Source organism: Periplaneta americana, chromosome 15, assembly GCF_040183065.1.
Source record: "Periplaneta americana isolate PAMFEO1 chromosome 15, P.americana_PAMFEO1_priV1, whole genome shotgun sequence".
Lineage (NCBI taxonomy): Eukaryota > Metazoa > Arthropoda > Insecta > Blattodea > Blattidae > Periplaneta > Periplaneta americana.
Genome location: NC_091131.1, coordinates 12,163,350 through 12,183,120, shown reverse-complemented (window position 1 = coordinate 12,183,120; position 19,771 = coordinate 12,163,350). Strand labels below are relative to the sequence as shown.

At 35.8% G+C, this 19,771-nt stretch overlaps 1 protein-coding gene across 1 annotated transcript in view; it reads left to right on the top strand.

The window, feature by feature from the left end:
• Window positions 1-1,556, top strand: part of LOC138714642 (protein takeout-like) — a 32,380-nt gene extending 30,824 nt beyond the window's left edge. Inside the window, exon 6 of the mRNA XM_069846691.1 lies at window positions 176-1,556. Coding sequence (XP_069702792.1) covers window positions 176-330 — 155 coding nt within the window. The 3' untranslated portion in view covers window positions 331-1,556. The remainder of the gene's footprint in view (window positions 1-175) is intronic.
• Window positions 1,557-19,771: the final 18,215 nt, after the last annotated feature.

Genomic DNA, 19,771 nt, shown 5'->3' with positions numbered 1-19,771 from the left:
AGCCAGGATAATATTAGAAATGTTAGTAAAAATAAAATGATGTCCCTGTATGTATGTATGCATAAAATTTGGCGATAAACATTCTGAAATCTTAAACAGAAGCGATTATGTCGCAAATCTTCAACTTCAAACTATGGACGTATAACTTTGAACTTGCTTGGATGCTTCTCCTCAGGTGACAACACGAACAGAGTTCTGAACGAGAACTGGAAGGAATTCTTCGAAGAACTGAGGCCTACTCTGCACGACACGTTCGGCGGCTTGTTCAAGAAACTGTGCAACGTCATCTTCCACAAGGTGCCGGAGAGGGACATCTTCCTCGAGGACTAACGCGCCGATTCATGTACCTGTTTTAAACGTGCCGAATTGTCTTTTATGTCATTGATTTAACTGTGATCCATATTCATTTAATACTCATGAGTAGACTTCGTTGAATTGCCACACGCAGCATGCTATCAGGTTGCCGATGTTCGGTAGTATAGAGGAGGTGAGCGACCGCCCGGTCTCGTAGTATAAGCAGTTCATGTTAAGAGTTATGACCGGTCCAAATAGATAGATCAGTTTTATCTATGTAAGCACTTGTTTTTGCATTACTGTGTTGTTCAGTGCAGAAATAATTCAATGAAACATACTACAATGAGAGTGTTGCTGTTCTAAACAATTGCCCCTGGAATACCCTTACCCCCGCAGCCAGTCTTGACCCGTTGGGGAACGTGGTTGATTTCTGTTAATTATTATGCAGGACATTACGGAAAAATAATGGACGTAATTGATGCATTGGATAGCACACACAGCTCCGCTGTTGCAGCTATAATATCATTGCCTTCTGAACAGCTATTACAAGATATTCTGTTCATTGATTCTGAACTTAAAATCGTGTCCAAAAGCATCATCCTGTTAGAGTCGTCTAAACTACAACTCTCAGAAGCTCTTAATATAGTAAATAAAGTATCACAAACCGTTATCCAAAATAACAATTCACTAATTTCAGAAAAAGTGAAATGTAAGTTGAGAAACATTATTGCTAAAAATTCTGCCTATTCACAACTTCGTATTATAAATGATGTACCATCAGGTCACGACAAGACATCTGAAGTTGGTGTACTAAAAAGTAGTGACTTTCCGTTCTTCAAATATGTACGTATTACATCGTGTGATGTTTAACGTACATTTTCCCAATATAAAAACTGTTTAAGTGACCATCGGAGGAGATTACTTTGCAGTCGCTCAAAATGTACGTAACTCTTCACTGCAATGCACATTTTCAAGGATAATGTATCTTATATTATATTTTAAGTGTTAATATATCTCACTATAAAATAATAGTGTATTTACATGTTTAGAGATTTCTTACTTCAATGATCACCCATTATATTTCTTGAATGCAGGATACAGGTTTTCAGTGTTTACATCAGAGGCATACTCCATCCGTTGCACGTCCGTTTCTCATACAGTCTATACCGCGTGCGCAGTAAACCTTGCGATTCTCGTGGCAATTCCACGAAGTCTACTCATGAGAGATTTGTGACAAAAATATATCCTGCTTTTATAAACAATATTTTATATTAATTTTAAAATGTTCAATTCCTTTCCAATATGGTAATTTATTTTGCTACCGAATACTGTAATTTCCTGCAAAAAAATCTCAAATCTATTAACCAATTTCCTTTTTTTTATTTGATTACTGAATTCTGAGATATACACAGGGTGAACATTAAGTAATGTCATTATTTTGTGATGATTATTCTTTGCGATATTTCAAACAAAACATACAATACAATTTTGCTCGTTTTTGCTTCCTTTCAGTGAACAAAAATTATTTTATACGAAACATTTCAAAAGCGAAATTTTAGGGAAGCTACTGAGTTAATTGTGTGATCATAGTTTGGTCTTTATATATTCAAGAATTTGAAATAAAGAAATGCAACTTTTCGTTCTGAAAATAAATTTTAAAAAGTCACATTAATTTGGATCAAATGTCTTCATATTTTAAAGACAAAACTAAAATTCTTTCAATCATTTATTATCATAATACTCTGCTCTCTTAAACTGACTGAGCATATTACTAATTAAATAAATAAATTTCCCAAAAGACGCTATGAAATGTTTCATCATCATCATCATCATCATCATCAACATCAACATCATCACCATCATCATCTTCATCATCTTCTTCTTCTTCTTCTTCACTTCAAGAAGTAGGCTTTCCTGCTTGACAGTGACTCCTTTCAACGTTTCCTTGGTCTTCCTTGGTTTCTTTTTCCTTTTGGTCTATATGTTAATATTCGTCTTGGAATTCGTTTGCTGTCCATTCTCTCTAGATGTTCAATCAATTGCTCTCTAAAATTACGAATCTTTTCTTCCAGTGAAACCACGTATAATTCGCTTCTTATGTCGTCATTCTTAATTTTATCTAGCTTAGTGCAACTCTTGACTGATCTTAGAAACTTCATTTCAGATAGTTGAAATTTCTTTCCGTCATTGCTTGTGAGAATCCAGGTCTCTGATCCATATAACAGAACTGGTACTGCTGTTACCTTTATAAAACTTCGAGTGTCTTTTCTTGATTTACCCTTCATTGTTCTGCTGAAACATTGGGAATTTATTATTACCTTCACTTGTATGTTTGTAAGTAACTTCACATCCTAAGCATTTGAAACTAGTGACTTGTTCTATAGGTGTATCATTTAAAATAATTTCATTTCTGACACCGTATTTTCCATTAAAAGCCATTGTCTTTGTTTTATGTGCTGAAATTTTAAGATCATACATCTGACTTAATCTTTGTAAGTGATATATTGATTTCTGTAGATCATCTTCACTTTTATTCATTAAAACTTGGTCATTCGCAAATAGCATCGTCTTTATACTAAATTTAATACCATTAGGTGATCTATTGTTCCATTATTAACAAAGAATATCGTCCACATATTGAAAACAAACTTGGTGCAACACTACAGCCTTGTCTTACACCTTGATTAATTGGAATATCCTTCCTGTATTTGTCGTGTCCAATATTAATGATAATTATCGTATTTCTGTAGATATTTTCAATAAAAATAAACAATTTTTATCTCGAAAAGGAAGCAAAAACGAGCAAAATTCTATTAAACTATTTTGTTTGAAACATCTCAAAGAATAAACCCAGAAATTAATGACATTATTCACGGTTCTCCTTATGTACTGGTGTAATTATATTTCCTTATAGGATTGCAAGAATGATTACCTCATTGTGTCCGCTTCGCGGACGGTATAGTCTTGTTTGCGGAAGAATTGATACTTATGCTAAATGGGCTGAATCTTAAAAGCAAAGAAGTCAGTCTAAAGTCAGTCCGCTGATAATGTAAGGCCAATAACAATAGAAGGCACAACAATAGAACAAGTAGAGGAATATACATACCTGGACCAGTTGGCAGCAGTTGGTTGGAGAAAAAGAGATACGTAGACGGATTGCACAGGCATGGAGCAAATTCCACAGTCTGAATTTTATTCTTCAAGACAGGTCACTTACAAGCAAACATTCTGATGGGGGCAGATAAAAGAGTTATTTTTTTTCACCATGTTAATAATGTCAAAAGAAGTGCTTATACAAATTTCGGCCACTCGACCGCAATTACGAAGCCGTCCAGAACGTGATTTTCCCTGGGCCCGTTTAAAGAAAAAAAACGAAATTGCATGGAAAAATTTATTGAAACAGACAAGGCGATTGTTGCGCTATTTGTCTAAATATCCCCCACTGCAATTGAGACATTTGTCATACCATGGGATCAATTTTTGTATCCTTCTGTTGTAGAAGTCAGCCGCCTGGGATCGGAACCAGCGTTTGATAGCTATCTACGCCTCTCTGTCGATCCCATGAAACGACAAATATCTCAATTCCGGTGGGGAATATGTTGAAAAACAGCTCAAGAATTGTTATGTCTGTTCCAATAAACTTTTCCAATGAAATTGTGTTTTCTTTCTGTTAACGGCCCCTAGCGAACTTATTTTTTATGGCCCTTGTAATTGCGGTCGAGTGGCCAAAATTTGTATAAGCACTTGTTTTGACATTATTAACATGGTGGAAGAAAAAAATTAACTCTTTTATCTCCCGCCCATCAGAATGTTTGCTTGTAAGCCTTAACTTTGCCCCTTTTTGCCGTAAGTTGTGAATGGAGGAAAAGAGATACGTAGACGGATTGCAGAAGCATAGACAAAATTCCACAATCTGAATTTTATTCTTCAAGACAGAAAAGCTAAAATTCGAAATGTTGAAAAACTGTGTCAGCCCACTATTATTGCATGGATGTCAGACTTGCTTGTACGCAAAAACAAATGGAATGACAGAGAATATGTCAGCGAAAAATTGAAAGACGAGTTTTGAACGTCAAAATAACCGACAAGATACCCAATCGGGAACTAAGAACAAGATCCAAGATGAAAGACGTGGGGAACCAGGCAAAAGAGCTGAAGTGGAAATGGGGAGGTCATGCTACTAGACTGCAACAGGATAGATGGGCTTACACTATAACATGTGGGACGTCCGGACTGGGAAGAGGAGAAGAGGCCGTCCTAAATGTAGATGGGCGGATGACTTCCAGACAGCAGCTGGACAAGGATCGCCAGGGACAGAATGCAGTGGAAACCCTAGGGAGGGAGACAGCAAGGTATATCGCAGTGTAGTGAAGTGCAGGGGCGGCTTTTGGACCAGTGCCAGTGTGACATGGCACCACCAATGAAAGAAACAAAAAAATAATATCCTAAAAAGGAGTTGTAGTTGTTTATTTCTACACATTTTATTCGTATTTCATCTGAATGAGCGCGCGCACAGATCGGGACGCACTCTTGCAGCGTTTCTCTGAACCTTGGAGCCAGTTCGGTGTGGCACTATCTGCCTCCATATAACACTGTACAAAAGGCTACTGATTCTAGTTTATATGCGTTCCTTATGGCAGACATTGAGCCGAATTCAATTTGACTCAGTAGTTAACATTCCGCCCGCTAGAGCACAGTAATGCAGAAATTTCGCTAGATGGCAGGGTTGTTGGAGACGTTTTCAGAGAACCATCAACCGCAGACTTGCACGAAAACACAAGTTAAAGTTCCGCGCCAAATCTTAATGTAATGTTGCCAATTCAAAACTAATGCACACAACTTGGATTTGAATGTGTAAAGTATTTTCAATTTAATTATATTGAATGCAGAGATAGTCAGTCATGGTTCTTTTTAGAAAGATGTTTTTTTGGTAATTGTGAATTACAGGGACGCCACTTTTTACCTTTTTCAAAATCGCTGAAATAAACTATAAAATGAAAGTATTCATTGGTACAAACAGATGTGATCACTTGGAAAGCTGTGGGCCCACCCAACCCGCCCTAAATAGGTACTTTACTTATATACGAAAATCGTCGTCTGTGAATGAAGAATGCAGCCATATTTCGTTAATTTCATAGTCGGTTTCAGTGTCGCCAACATAGTAATAATACTACACACCTAATAAAAACCTATCCTAACCTTCCACCTGTAGCAACATTCTTCACGTTTAGTATCATTTCGTTTGCATGTATTGGCAACCCAGCTACTCGTGTCGGGGAGCCATCTAGTGGAAGTAGATCGTACTGCCAGGAAGCAGAACAGTCTGCAATATTCGTTCGGTGGCCAGTAATATACTCCATCTTGGCGTGCCCAAGCTTCACAATTAATGTTTTTTTTTTTTTTTTTTTTTTTTCATATTGTGTAACACTATTTGTTAATTTTGTGTAATATTTGTTTTATTTCGCGGCAACTAAATATCGCTACACTGTTGCTAGTATTGATGCTTTTCTTAACAATACATGAGATCTGTGCAGGACAAGAACATGTGTTATTCAGGCTGATGCCTTGGATTCATCGGCCTGTTTAAATAAAGTGCAAACGTGTTCGTTTATTATCTATATCATTGGTCATCTCGTGTGTTTTTGCCAGTAATTTTACTAGTTATAAAAGTTATTTGTATTTGACTTAACAATACTGAGAAAGTTTTGCATTATCTGTATCTGTAAATTTCGTTACTAGTTTCGTAAATGTTATAGTAACTGTTACTAGAAGCATTATTAACTGCACACCTGGTAAAATAGCTGGTTTAATTAATGTGTTTTATATAACATAATGCAAACGTAACCTGTGATTATCATCTTTTACTTGGTGATTTGCGTGCAATCATTTTTTTTTTTTTTTTTCCATTTTTGGCACCACTACCAGAATGCCTCACCGGCCGCCACTGGTGAAGTGCTTCAGACACAAATTGGCAAGATAGTGTGACGGAAATATAGATTAGCAGGCAAACACGCACATCAAAAACTGAAGTCACCAATACTAAAAACTAGAGACACAAATAGTATAAGATTATTATTATAAATAGTATTAGATTCCATGAAAATTAGCTCAGGAAGTGCTTAGGTAACAAGGCCTTAAGGCATCAGGAAAATCACTCAAACTCTCACGAAATGGTTCCTCATGTGAGCCACCCCTGAAGGGATTTTATGGACTTATTATTATTATAATGAGATACAGAATTGTCATGAAAAAAATAATTATATGTCAGAATATCCACAGCTTTGAAAGCTTAATTGTTATGTATGGCGATATAAAAAACTTATGGTCGGTTTGTCCAAGTATTGTTAGAACACTTAACGACTGTTAAACCTTCAATATCCACAGAAAACACTTCCACAACTACGATTTCAGACTTTCGATTCACACCATGTTAAATAAACTTCTACAACATCACTACTACATTGAATAATTATCCTGTAACATGAACAACAACAGAACATACGCCCATCATCTGATTAATTACAAACAGTTTAAACCCAACATATTGGCATAAACAATAACACCAAGATCTACAAAATATAGGCAGTTATAACAGGCCAGAATTTTATACTATGATATGGAAAAGTGAATACCTTGTAACAAAATATTGTAATTTGCAAATCCTCACATGCATAGTAAAGCATTAAATAGACTTAGCTCATCATTTTTATATTTTATCTCACTTTTAGCTTCATATCATTACATCGTTTATATTATCGTTCACATGTGATGATTTGCAAAGAATATACCCATGATAATATAAGTATATTTTAATTGTTGACAGTTGGGGTATCCACAATTCAACATTATAAAACTAATTCATATAATTTTTTAATAGGTTTTACCTTCATATGACAGTAAACATGTATTGTATGTGAATTGTGTAGATAACATTGAGAGTATTGATATTGTAAAATGACAGAGTGTATCTGATGATGTTGACATGGTCAACGAAAACGTTCATACATCACACAATTTATTATGTAAAGGTTAACACCTAACAAAATATATAATGTAGTAAAGTCAACGACTGAAAAATTAAATTTCTAACATATTCACAGACTTTTCTGAAAATTACGCAAAATGAATTGCAAAACTTCAACAGTTTGTTAAATACTTTTCTTCCATTTGTTCAACACCAGCTTGGCTTAACAGATTCTTAACCGTTTGTTAACTTTAAATGTAGGATTTCAGGCCGTTAACTCATTTAACAAACAGTTAAACATGGCGGATAACACCACAGCTGTTCAGACAAAAGTTGTGAAAATAACATGTTATGTTTCTCTTTGAGGAATGTTTAAAGTAAGGGTCGGTTTCACCAAGCTTCAGTAAATCAGTCCAAATGAAACATTAACTAGTACTGAACATTAAAATAATTACACGAGTACGTTTATATGTGCGCTGTCTCCGTAGAGTTCAAGCCGAGCAGCTATATATGCATCGTAGCGCTAGTTACGGCATGGCTATTCGATGGAGCAGTCAGTAGCGAGTTGGCTTGCAATCTCAGGGGCCCGTGTTCGATTCCCGGCGGTAGTTTTTTTTTATTAACGTAACTAATTTTTATACATGTTACCTTTCTTCGTTTTTATAATTTTGTGTAGTGGAACGAATTATTTCGCAACTCTGGCTCCACTAGGAGAATTTAAAAAAACTCTTGGGAGATCAATTTTCTTCCCGAAATAAAACAAAGATAAACAAACAAATTAAAGAAAAATAAAATAAATACACATGTGGATCTAATACTTCATCCACATGCCACCGGCGTCTATCACTGCCTGGCATTTTCGGGGCATTGAGTCCACCAGATCGCGGAAATAGTTCTGGTCCTTAGCGAAATCTTTCCAAGTAGCCAGAACTTGATCCCAGAACTGATCTGGATTTTGAGGTGGGATGTCTCGATATTTGTCAATCCTCCTCTTTTTCATGCTTTTCCGTGAACAGTCTTTGAACGTTTATGGTGGTGTGCGCGGGGTGATTATCCTGCTGGATAATTAAATTTCCATCGGAAAGAAAACGATTATAAATTCCAAGAATCCAGCTCTTTCGCTTCTGTTTTAAAGCCAGTGCAAACATATCTTATCTCTAGCTATAATATAATTCTGATAAATGAAAGTTAATATACCAATTAAGTTTTGTTATGTTTGAATGCACATTATGAATTAATTTACTAATATTTCTTAGGTACCGGTATGTAGTTATAATAATCACTTTTATGTCTTCAAGTAAAACTCAGTTCTATATTACGTAGTTGACTAGTTTCAGCTTTGTCTCAGCCGTTTTTATGATATTCTAACCTATGATCAGTTTCTTCTAAAATTTTGAGTACCGGTACCACGATCTTCGTGACGCGGTATCTTTTGTGAATTTTTGTTTCATTCAAATTTTCAAAATGATCGGTTTTTAAATGGTTAACATTATCTCCATTTGACTCTTAATTTTCGAGCAGTTCCAGATATAACAATTCTGCGTCGAAACGTTCCGCCATTTTATATTGCAACTAATGAGTAATTAAAAATTTAAAGACGGAAATTTCTATCACTAAATTTAATGATAGTTTTACTGGTTCGTTAGGCTAAAGATGCTTGGTGAGATATAAAAATGATTTAATGAACCAATAAATAAATTAATGAATCATTAAAACCTTAATGAAGCTTTGTGAAACCGGCCATAAGACTGGTAATATTTAATTTAAAAGATATTTTGGAATATTAATATAGGGAAGATAATCTTTATAAGTCAACTGATTATCATACTGACGCTTATTTCGATGTGAGCTATTATCCATTTAATATTGAGGAATTGTGCGATCTCAACGTGGCAAGAAATTGAAGTCAGATTTGAATATCCTACAAACAGAAATAGGCCACTTGTTCCAATTCACCAGCTACTATTAATTCTAGATTCTATGTTACTGGCTCTTCAACTATAGCCGATGTCAATAGTACTTCAAAATACGCAGTGAGTCAATAATAAAATGTTTCAGCAGCAATTGCTTCTTTAGGACGAAATTACATATAATTTATGCATGGACCTGAATTAGGGAATTTTATATGATACGGAATTCTCCTCGGGGTTTTGTGTACAGTTGACTACACACACATTCGTGTAATTATTGTCACCTGGTGGTCATAATGCTGAGATTTTTCTAAACAGAAATTCATATTTAGCATTATAAAATATAACCATACTTATAATAATTATCATTATTCAATAGTAGTCAATGCAACTTTCATTTATCAACTCTCTGTACTCGATGAATTATGGCTACTGTAACAGGTTACGATTTACACATGTTTCATGAATTACTGTACAGTACAGAATTTAAATAATAATAATATCAGCCAATAAGAAGTTGTCTTATATATGCAAAATCATTACCAACTGCTCTTGAGTAGTTAGAATAGTATTAACGACAGTTAAAGTTAAGTGTTGGTTATTTTAAACAAAATTATGTTGGAAAAACGGAAAACATCTTAACAAAACGTTTAAAATAGACCAGCTGTTAATTTAACATTTGTTAAGCCAAATTAAACATTACTTGGAAAAACTGGCCATTAATGTGAAAGAATAAAACAAAGAGTTCTTTGAAAGTGAATGACAATAATTAGGACAGAAAAAAGTACAGCTTCCATCTGTTCAGCTTCACACTCAAGGTCGTCATGAATTCTGCAAACACGATGAACGTATTCTATAGTTACATACAGCCAATTGTCAACATTATATAATACATATCAGTGGCGGCTCCTGCATATTTCTTGAGAGGAGGAAAGAAGTTAACAGAGCAAAATTACACCTTCTTGAGAGATATATGCTACAAATTAGCTTACATGCATACATGTAGGCTAAGACCAGGGGCCCGTTTCATAATCGTTACAAATTACAAATTAACAATTTACAAATAACAAGTAGGCCTAAAATTTTACAAATGCTTGCAAATTGTGTTTCACAATGCTATTTTATTAGTTTGTAAAGTTTGACGAACTTTACAAAATCAGCTAAAGAAATTTACAAATACGCATTATTGGTTACACAATATCGCCAACGACAGTTTACAAAAATCGCTAAGGAGCAGAGTTAAAGTCGCTGTTTTTTATTACTATCGATACATATGTTTATATTTTGTACTAAAATAGATTATTCTAAGCTTGCTGATTCATATTTCACCAACAGAAAATATAAAGTACTGTAAAAAAAATTAAAAGTATTTAGATTTTTATATATTGGCGACAATGGAGTTTCATGTGACGTGATTGGTCGAGTATACCGATACGTCTATTACTTGAATGACCAAAGTTAGCACAAAATTCAGTCAAATAAGTAAATAACAGATTTTGTCCACGTACAAATATGCAATTGATAAAATAATTACGATGTCTAACCACAAAATCAGGTTAATATTTTGTGTTGATCTATCAGTATTTATTAATGTTGCATCCCTAACCTCACAAACATTAGCGATTCCATCAGCAGCATAAAAATTCTGAGCTATGGTAAATAACATTTTGGTGATCAAAAACCTGCCCCGAATCTTCCTCGTATGTAATCGTGAAAACTTTGTAACTAATTCAATAGTTCATAGCATAAATACACGTCAAAAAATGACTTTCATACTCCATCGGCAAGTCTATCGTGCTATCAAAAAGAAGTGCGTTATATGGCAGTAAAAATTTTAATAGCCTCCCTATCGATATAAAAAATGAAACTCAAAACATAAAATTATTTAGGGCCAAATTAAAGAAGTGCCTACTTTCTCACGCCTTCTATTCTGTAGGTGAATACATGACATTCAATAACACTTCATGAAATTGATACTAAAACTATGTGTTGTACTAGTAGACAATATTGTAAATCTCGTCTGTATATATTTCATTTAGACTGTGACTATAAATTAAGATTTTATAATAGTATTAAGTTTTTTGACTTGTTCCATATTCTAGCTGTAAGCATGTATGAATACCATGGAATGTTAATAAATACAATACAATACAATACAATAAGGACACAAATACAAAAGCGCAAGACACAAAAAGAACAAGCCAACAAGACTGTAATGAAGAAATACACACTATCAAATACATAGCACAGGAAAATGGATACAATCCCAACATAATAGACAACATAAGAAACACTAAACGCAAAGAAGAAAACGCAACACAAACACAAGAACAAAACAAATATATCACACTAACACACAAAAACAAGAACACATACAAGACTGCATCATATTTCAAGAAACTAAAATACAACATTGCATATAGAACACAGAAGACACTACAAAAAACATCTTAACACACAGACAAGACACACAAATATATACAATTTAACAAGAGTTTGCAAACTATCAAGCAACAGTTGCAATGATTACTACATTGAACAGACTGGGAGATCATTTCAAACACGTTACACGGAACATATAACAGCCATGACCAAACTACACAACAATTCAACCTACGCAGAACATATCACAAACTCCAATCACAACTACAGCAACATAGACACAGACATGAAAATACTACACATCCAGCAAAAAAACCAGAAACTTGACACTCCTGAACAATATGAAATTTTGCAAACATACAGAAACATACTTTTACTTATATCACAGTCTAGTATATACAGTCGCGAAGCTCAATACGCAGTAAATATGCAAACATTAGATAGTTGCTCACCACTAGGATTGTTAATATCGCCTCATTACAGGCAATGCAAAATAGTATCGTCACGGTCTATTGTTTCTAGCACCCTCAAAACTCAAGGTTCGTGACTGTATGTAGTAGTCTGTGCTTATATCGTTATTTTGAAATAGTCAAACTTTATGGCTTAACAAAATGTACAAAACATAAGTTACATATCAATGTTTTTTATATATTTACTTTTTAATTTACATTTGCAAACGTTTTCACCCTCCAAAGGGGGATCATCAGGCACGAAATAATATACAAATATCTAAAATCTAATGTGTAGATAGATGTATAAAAATATTCTCATCCATATATAATTTGAACAGCTAATGGAAATTACGGGAAAACGGCTGAACGGATTTTAATTAATGACCCGTTATTTTGAAGCTTGGCATCCAAGGATTTTCAGAAAAAAAGTAACTTTCAGTGAAGCGTTAGTTTTCCTACATAATTTTCCTATTTTCCAAAATCCATCTTTCGTCAGTTTTGAGAACTAATTCCATTTCAGCCACTGCCTGCTGGATCACATTCTATGTCTGCTTACACTGCCTGCCCAATCAACGGTTATGCGCGAGTGGCCACTAGGTGGCAGGTAGTGACTTTGCATATACTGATATTTATTTATTTATTTATTCATTTATTTATTTATTTGATGGTGGGTAATTCCATTTGTGACAGACACGACAAATGACTCTATACAAAAATATAAAGATTTATTTCTACTTCAACATAACATTAGCAGACTTTTAAACTATATCAGATACAAAGTGCATGTACACAGCTACACTTTCATGTAAGAAGCAAGTATCAATCTCTATTTATTACAGATATCTAAGTACAAGTAATGTTGTGACAGATACGACAGAAAAAGGAACACAAATTAAAGGGAAGTCGAACAATGTACTATATCTTCCAATATTAGCAACTTCTTTTGTTAGTACTATAATCATAGAAAGGTAGAATATCCTTCCTTAATATGCTACAGATTGTTTTTCATTTGAAACATTTATGAAGTATATATTAAGCCCTATTCTCGTGACAGACACGACATACAAACTGTGACAGACACTACATATTCCAAATATGATTTACAAAATTACATGCATTTGCAAATTAAAGAACATCATTATCAAACTAGATATGTTGAAAATTTAGTTTAAGCCTATTATCAAATTGTGGCTCTGGTAGAATTTTTGTCAATATCAGCCTCATCACCAATAGCAGGCGAAAAGAATTTCTTGGACTTCCTCTCATGCCGAAGGAATTTTACATGACGTGTATCATCCTTGTCATATGTCTTCACTTCCAAACATCTTCAGTTCACAGTGCTGCCAGCATATGATTTATGCAAAAATACGGCCAATTATCTTTGATTTCATAAAATATAGACATTAAAGTCTCTGGTATAGCATTCAAGAATTGTCTAGAACCACTTTGAGAAAATGGCAACTTGGTTGACATAATTATGGAATTACCCTGGTGTCAATAAAGACACATGTCATTACAAGTTCCAGGTCACGTGGACCCTTGCCTTAACCAGAATATTGCTTATAACATGAGTACGTAAATGAAGTGTGACCATCTTCTCCATCAGAAACGGAGACTGGTAGGCTGGATGTGTAGGTAAACTTTCAGAGTCAATGATTTTTGCAGAAACGTTTACTTGATTGTTCACTGAATGCTATGTGTAATTATGGTTTAATAAGTGGATTAGGATGTGTTTGTAGTTTCTGAAGATAATTTTTACGTAAGTGCTGCACGTAGTCACTGAATAAAATGATTTCCAAGTCACTGTACAGTTGTGCGTTAGTAATGTAAAAATCAGCTTCTGTGATGGTTCTGCACACAGCTCTTTGGATGGCATCGAGTTTCTTGATGTGGCGGGGATGGGTTTGAGCCCAAATTTCTGACGCGTAGGACATGTATGATCGTACAAGTGATGTGTACAGCAATAGTTTGGTTTTGAGGGGAATTAAGCTTTTAAGTATTGGATATAATGCTAAGAATCTTTGCAGAGCTCTGTCTCGTACTAACTGTATATGTTGTCTGTATGTCAAACGACTGTCCAGTACTAGACCAAGATATCTGACCGTTCTTTTGAAGAGGATGTGTTGATTCTGAACAGAGAGCGGTTGTAATAATCGTGGAAATCTCCTTGTAAAAACTACTGCTGTACTTTTTTCACCGTTAATTTTCAGTCGCCATTTTGTAGACCATTGGGTGAGTAAGTCCAAGGCTTCTTGCATCTGTTGTAAAGCACATTTGATGTAATGTTTTGTATAAAGGACTGTGTCATCTTCATATAAGGCGTGTCTTGGGAATGTCATGAACATATGTAGCGTAGAGAATTGGACTCAGAACAGAGCCTTGAGCAACTCCTGCTTCAATTGGTCTTGAACTGGAAAGACAATTACCTTGTCGCACTCTGAATGATCTGTTTTTCAGGTAGTCTGCAATAAAATGAACGCATGCGTCAGGAACTGAAATTTTCTGTAGTTTGTAAAGAAGACCATCACGCCACACTGTGTCGAATGCCTGTTGTATGTCCAGGAATGTTGCTATTGTGTTCGAAATGTTGATATCCATTGTTTATGTAATGAGTGAGCATATGAAGTGGATCTCTTGTGCTGTGCTTGGATTTAAATCCGAATTGTTCATGTTGAATTCTAACTGGCTCTTTTAGAATTGGATCTAGGCGGGCTAGTATTAGTCGTTCCAGAATTTTTCCAAGGAAATCAAGTAGATTTATCGGTCTATAGTTGTTAGGAAGTGTGGGATCTTTTCCTGGTGTAGAAATTGCGATGACAGTTGGTTCTTTCCATTGTGATGGAAAGTGTAAAAATTTTAGACAGGCGTTATAAATTTTTGTTAGATGTATTAATGCCCGTTTGGGCAATCGTTTAAGGGCTAAAGGGAAAATACCATCGGTACCAGAAGTTTTATGGAGCGGTAATGTTTTTATGATGTCCTTGACTTCTTTTGGTGTGGTATTTGGGATTTGATGAACAGGAGTTTGTTGAAGATAAAGGTTTACTTCAGCTGTTACTTGTTTATTGAAGGCTGGATCAGAGTTAACAAGATGAGGTTGGAACCGCACGAAAAGGGAGTCTGCAAATGTTTCTGCTTTGAGTTGTTGATCATACACCATCTGATGTTCTGCATTTTCTAAAGGTGTGTTCTTAACTTGAGTGGATTTGCCTAATAAATATTTTGTGATTTTCCAGAATTCTTTTCCACTTGGTTGAAGTGTTTCAACTTTATCTGCAAAAGAGTTAATTTTTTGGAGTTTGTGTTTCCGTCGTATGGCTCTTTGATACCGGTAGTAGGCCCTTTTTGCTTGTGGATCTCGAGCATTTTGCCACTTTTTCCTGGCTTCAGTTTTGGCTTTGAGTAGGTAAGTTAACTCATTTCGATTATCCTCTGGAGGAGAAGAATAAGATGTTGTGGTGACGGAGTTCAGGGTTGTGGTAATTGTGTCTGTGAAAATCTTAACTGCAACGTCTATATCTTGTGGTTGTAGAGACTCAGGATTCACTGTTATCGATGCATGAAGATGTTTGGTATATCCATTTCAGTCGGTTATTCTGGTTTTTGTGGTAGATTTCTTATATTTAGTAGCTGGGATCTTGAATATCAATAGTACTGCTACATGATCTGAGTCAAGCGCTAAGATACTTTTTTGTGTCGCAGGGTATGTCTTTGTCTTAATGAGGCAGATATCGAGTACATCAGGTTGGTGTGTCGTTGACCAAGGATATCGTGTAGGGTCTTCCGGTCCAGTGACAGAGTACTGACTTTTTATGGAATGTTCTAGTAAAAAATTTCCTCGTGGTGTATTGATACGGGAATTCCACGTGGTATGTTTAGAGTTAAAATCTCCACATATTATGAAATCGGTGTGAAGAGAAATAAGTGAATTCATATCTGCTTCATTTAGTTGACTATATGGTGAATGGTATGCCGCTGCGATTAGGGTTTCTGTGTTGTCAACCTGTATATAGACACCAGTAGCTTCCAATGTATTAAAATGGGGCATAATTGCTTGTCGATGAGGAATGACTGATTTAATTAATATGGTGGTCCCGCCCCCATGTCGTTCTAGCCGGCCTGAACGGTATATTGTGTAGTTGCGTATCTTGAATTTTGTTGCAGTTGTTAGGTGAGTTTCCGATAGGCATGCAATATCAACATCATATAGTGTGAGAAATTCTTGTAATTCAAATATTTGATTAATAATTCCGTTTGCATTGAAGTTCATTAATGTTAGATCTCTACGGACCATTTGTTGCTTGTGTGAAGTCGGAGAAGGCTTCCAGAATTATTAACATTTTTGATAGGGGATCTTTTGCTGCAGAGAATCGTTGAAGTGTTGGGTTAATTATACGAAGTATGTTTTTTATATTGAAGCTTTTGAGCATAGCAAAAATTTCTTTGAGCGATTCTGTGAGAGATTCAGAATCTGAGGATAGTTAGGGTTTGTCTCCACTACCATATAAATTTTGAAATGAAGCCAAGTCATTCTGATGAGGTTTTGGATGGTTTGGGAATTCAGAGCTATGAAAATCCGAAAAGAAATGATTCTGTCCGCATTTGACACAATGAGTTTCGATATTACACCGTTTGGAGGTGTGGCCAAACCCTTGGCACTTATGGCATTGTATTATATGAGGAGTTGATTTCTAAGATTCTATTTTTACAAGGTGATGGTTAATATCCTTTAGTTGGTAGACAGTCTGAGAAAGTTCATTGGTAGGGAGAGTTACCACCCAGACTGTAAGATCACGTCTGGTGTATGTGCCGTCCGATTGTTGGTGAGGAGCTGACATTTGTCGTACATGTTTTTTTTTTTTAAATTTTATTTTATTGGGTTATTTTACGACGCTGTATCAACATCTAGGTTATTTAGCGTCTGAATGAAATGAAGGTGATAATGCCGGTGAAATGAGTCCGGGGTCCAGCACCGAAAGTTACTCAGCATTTGCTCTATTGGGTTGAGGGAAAACCCCGGAAAAACCTCAACCAGGTAACTTGCCCCGACCGGGATTCGAACCCGGGCCACCTGGTTTCGCGGCCAGACACGCTGACCGTTACTCTATCGTATATGTTGAATTGTGAAGTTTAGTATTTCTAGTTCCTCTTTCAGAGTTTGAGAATCAACGGAAGTGGGGAGACGTTTAACAATAATCTGGAGTAGCTTTGTTTCGCGTGGCTCATGAGAGTAGAATTCTATATTTTCATTCTGCAATGTAGAATAAAGCTTAGCATGGTCGGTTCTGCAAGGTGTGTAATATTTGATGCCTTCATTAGAATAGCTAATTTTGACTGGTTGACTTAGTAGGGACTGTAATTTATTGTTTTGTGCGAAGCAGGTAATTTCTTTACAGTTATTGGTGGCATTCTTGTACGCACTGGTCGTGAAGTTGTAGTAGTTTCATTAGTACTAAAAGTAACTTGATCTATTAAAGTCGAATCCTGTTCCATATCATTTGCGAGAGATTAGAATTTGTTGTGTAACTGAACATCAGGATGGATTGAGGGCATAACAGGAGTTATTTTAGTGATGGTAGAGTTGTCAGAAATGTTTATTTTTTTATTTGAAGGTTGTTGTGACGTATTTGAAGATTGTACACTTTCTGTACGTGTGTTTAGATTAGCTGTCATCTGCGTTTTGTGAGGTGAGGAGGCTGGAGTAGCATTGTTTTTAAGTCTTGAATAGGTTTTCAATGTGGCAGGATTGAGAATGAAAGGTTTAGCCATGTCAGATACATTAGAAATGAGTTCACCATTGTTGGTATGTGAATCATTACATGACGATGTTTGAGAATTCAAGTTTTGTGGCCCTGGGGCCATTTTTACACTTACTGACAAACAAAATATGGTAATTTCCTAGTACCCGGTACTCGTTACATAGGTCGTTTTTATGTTTAACATATTTAGTATAACTTGTTGCTTGTGAGTCGTCCCAAACCCCGACCTCCACCCCTAAGAGCGCCAGTCCTTTATATACCCGCCAGTCAAGGCCTTCTGACAAATAAAAGCAAATGACAATAGATATCTCAGTCGTGACAACCTCATAAAATATCCTATCAATTGAATAATCGATCTTGCTACGTACAACATAATTATATTATATTATTATCCATTTCAGCGAGTACTGACGACCACTGCAAAATACGACAATTTGGTCCAGGGAGCATTCTCTTTTGGCACAAGGGTGATTTATGTAACATGTTTCTAATTTAGTCTTTTAAATACCAGTAAATTATTTAATAAACCACTGAAAAATAAATGAGAATATAAGAAACGGAGTGCGTACGAAATTATTATTATTTTTTGGCGCATCATTTTTAGGTAAATAACGACAAATAAAAAGGGATTATTAGCAAGTGCGTACACTGCGTTTGTCAAATGCGCATCACCATGCTTTCCAAAAGGCACTTTTCAGTGCCCGACACCCCGACTTATATTTTATGTGTTCTTTCTTGCTTTAGGGGGCTCCGCCCCCTAAAACCCCTCTTGGGGACTTGGCCCCCAAACCATCATTCCATTAATTTATAGTAATTAACCGGTCCGTCATATTTGAGTTGAAGGTAGGAGTTACATTTTATAATGTGTTCTTTCTTGTTTTAGGCTCCGACCCCTAAAAACCCCTGTTGGGGTCTTAGTCCCCAAACCCTCATACAATTAATTTATAGTAGAATAATAAACCGGTCCATCACCTTTGGGTTGAAGGTACGAGTTATATTTCATGATCTTTTCTTTCTTGCTTTAGGGAGCTCCGCCCCCTAAAACCCCTGTTGGGGACTTGGCCCCCAAACCTTCGTGCAATTAATTTATAGTAATTAACCGGTCCACCACCTTTGGGTTGAAGGTACGAGTTACATTTTATAATGTGTTCTTTCTAGTTTTAGGGGGCTCCGCCCCCTAAAACCCCTGTTGGGGACTTCGCCCCCAAACCTTCATGCAATTAATTTATAATAATTAACCGGTCCATCACATTTGAGTTGAATAAATCACTGGAAAACAAATGTGAATATATAGGATGTAGAGTGTGTACGAAATTATTATTATTTTTTGGCTCATCATTTTTACGTAAATAACGACAAATAAAACGGGATTATTAGCAAGTACGTACACTGCGATTGTGAAATGCGCATCACCATGCTTTCCAAAAGGCACTTTTCAGTGCCCGACACCCCGACTTATATTTTATGATGTGTTCTTTCTTGCTTTAGGGGGCTCCGCCCCCTAAACCCCTCTTGGGGACTTGGCCCCCAAACCTTCATACAATTAATTTATAGTAATTAACCGGCCCGTCATATTTGAGTTGAAGGTAGGAGTTACATTTTATAATGTGTTCTTTCTTGTTTTAGGGGGCTCCGCCCCCTAAAAACCCCTGTTGGGGACCTAGTCCCCAAACCCTCATACAATTAATTTATAGTAGCCTAATAAACCGGTCCATCACCTTTGGGTACGAGTTATAATTTATGTGGTGTTCTTTCTTGCTTTAGGGGGCTCCGCCCCCTAAAACCCCTGTTAGAGACTTGGCCCCCAAACCTTCGTGCAATTAATTTATAGTAATTAACCGGTCCACCACCTTTGGGTTGAAGGTACGAGTTACATTTTATAATGTGTTCTTTCTTGTTTTAGGGGACTCCGCCCCCTAAAACCCCTGTTGGGGACTTCGCCCCCAAACCTTCATGCAATTAATTTATAATAATTAACCGGTCCTTTACATTTGAGTTGAATAAATCACT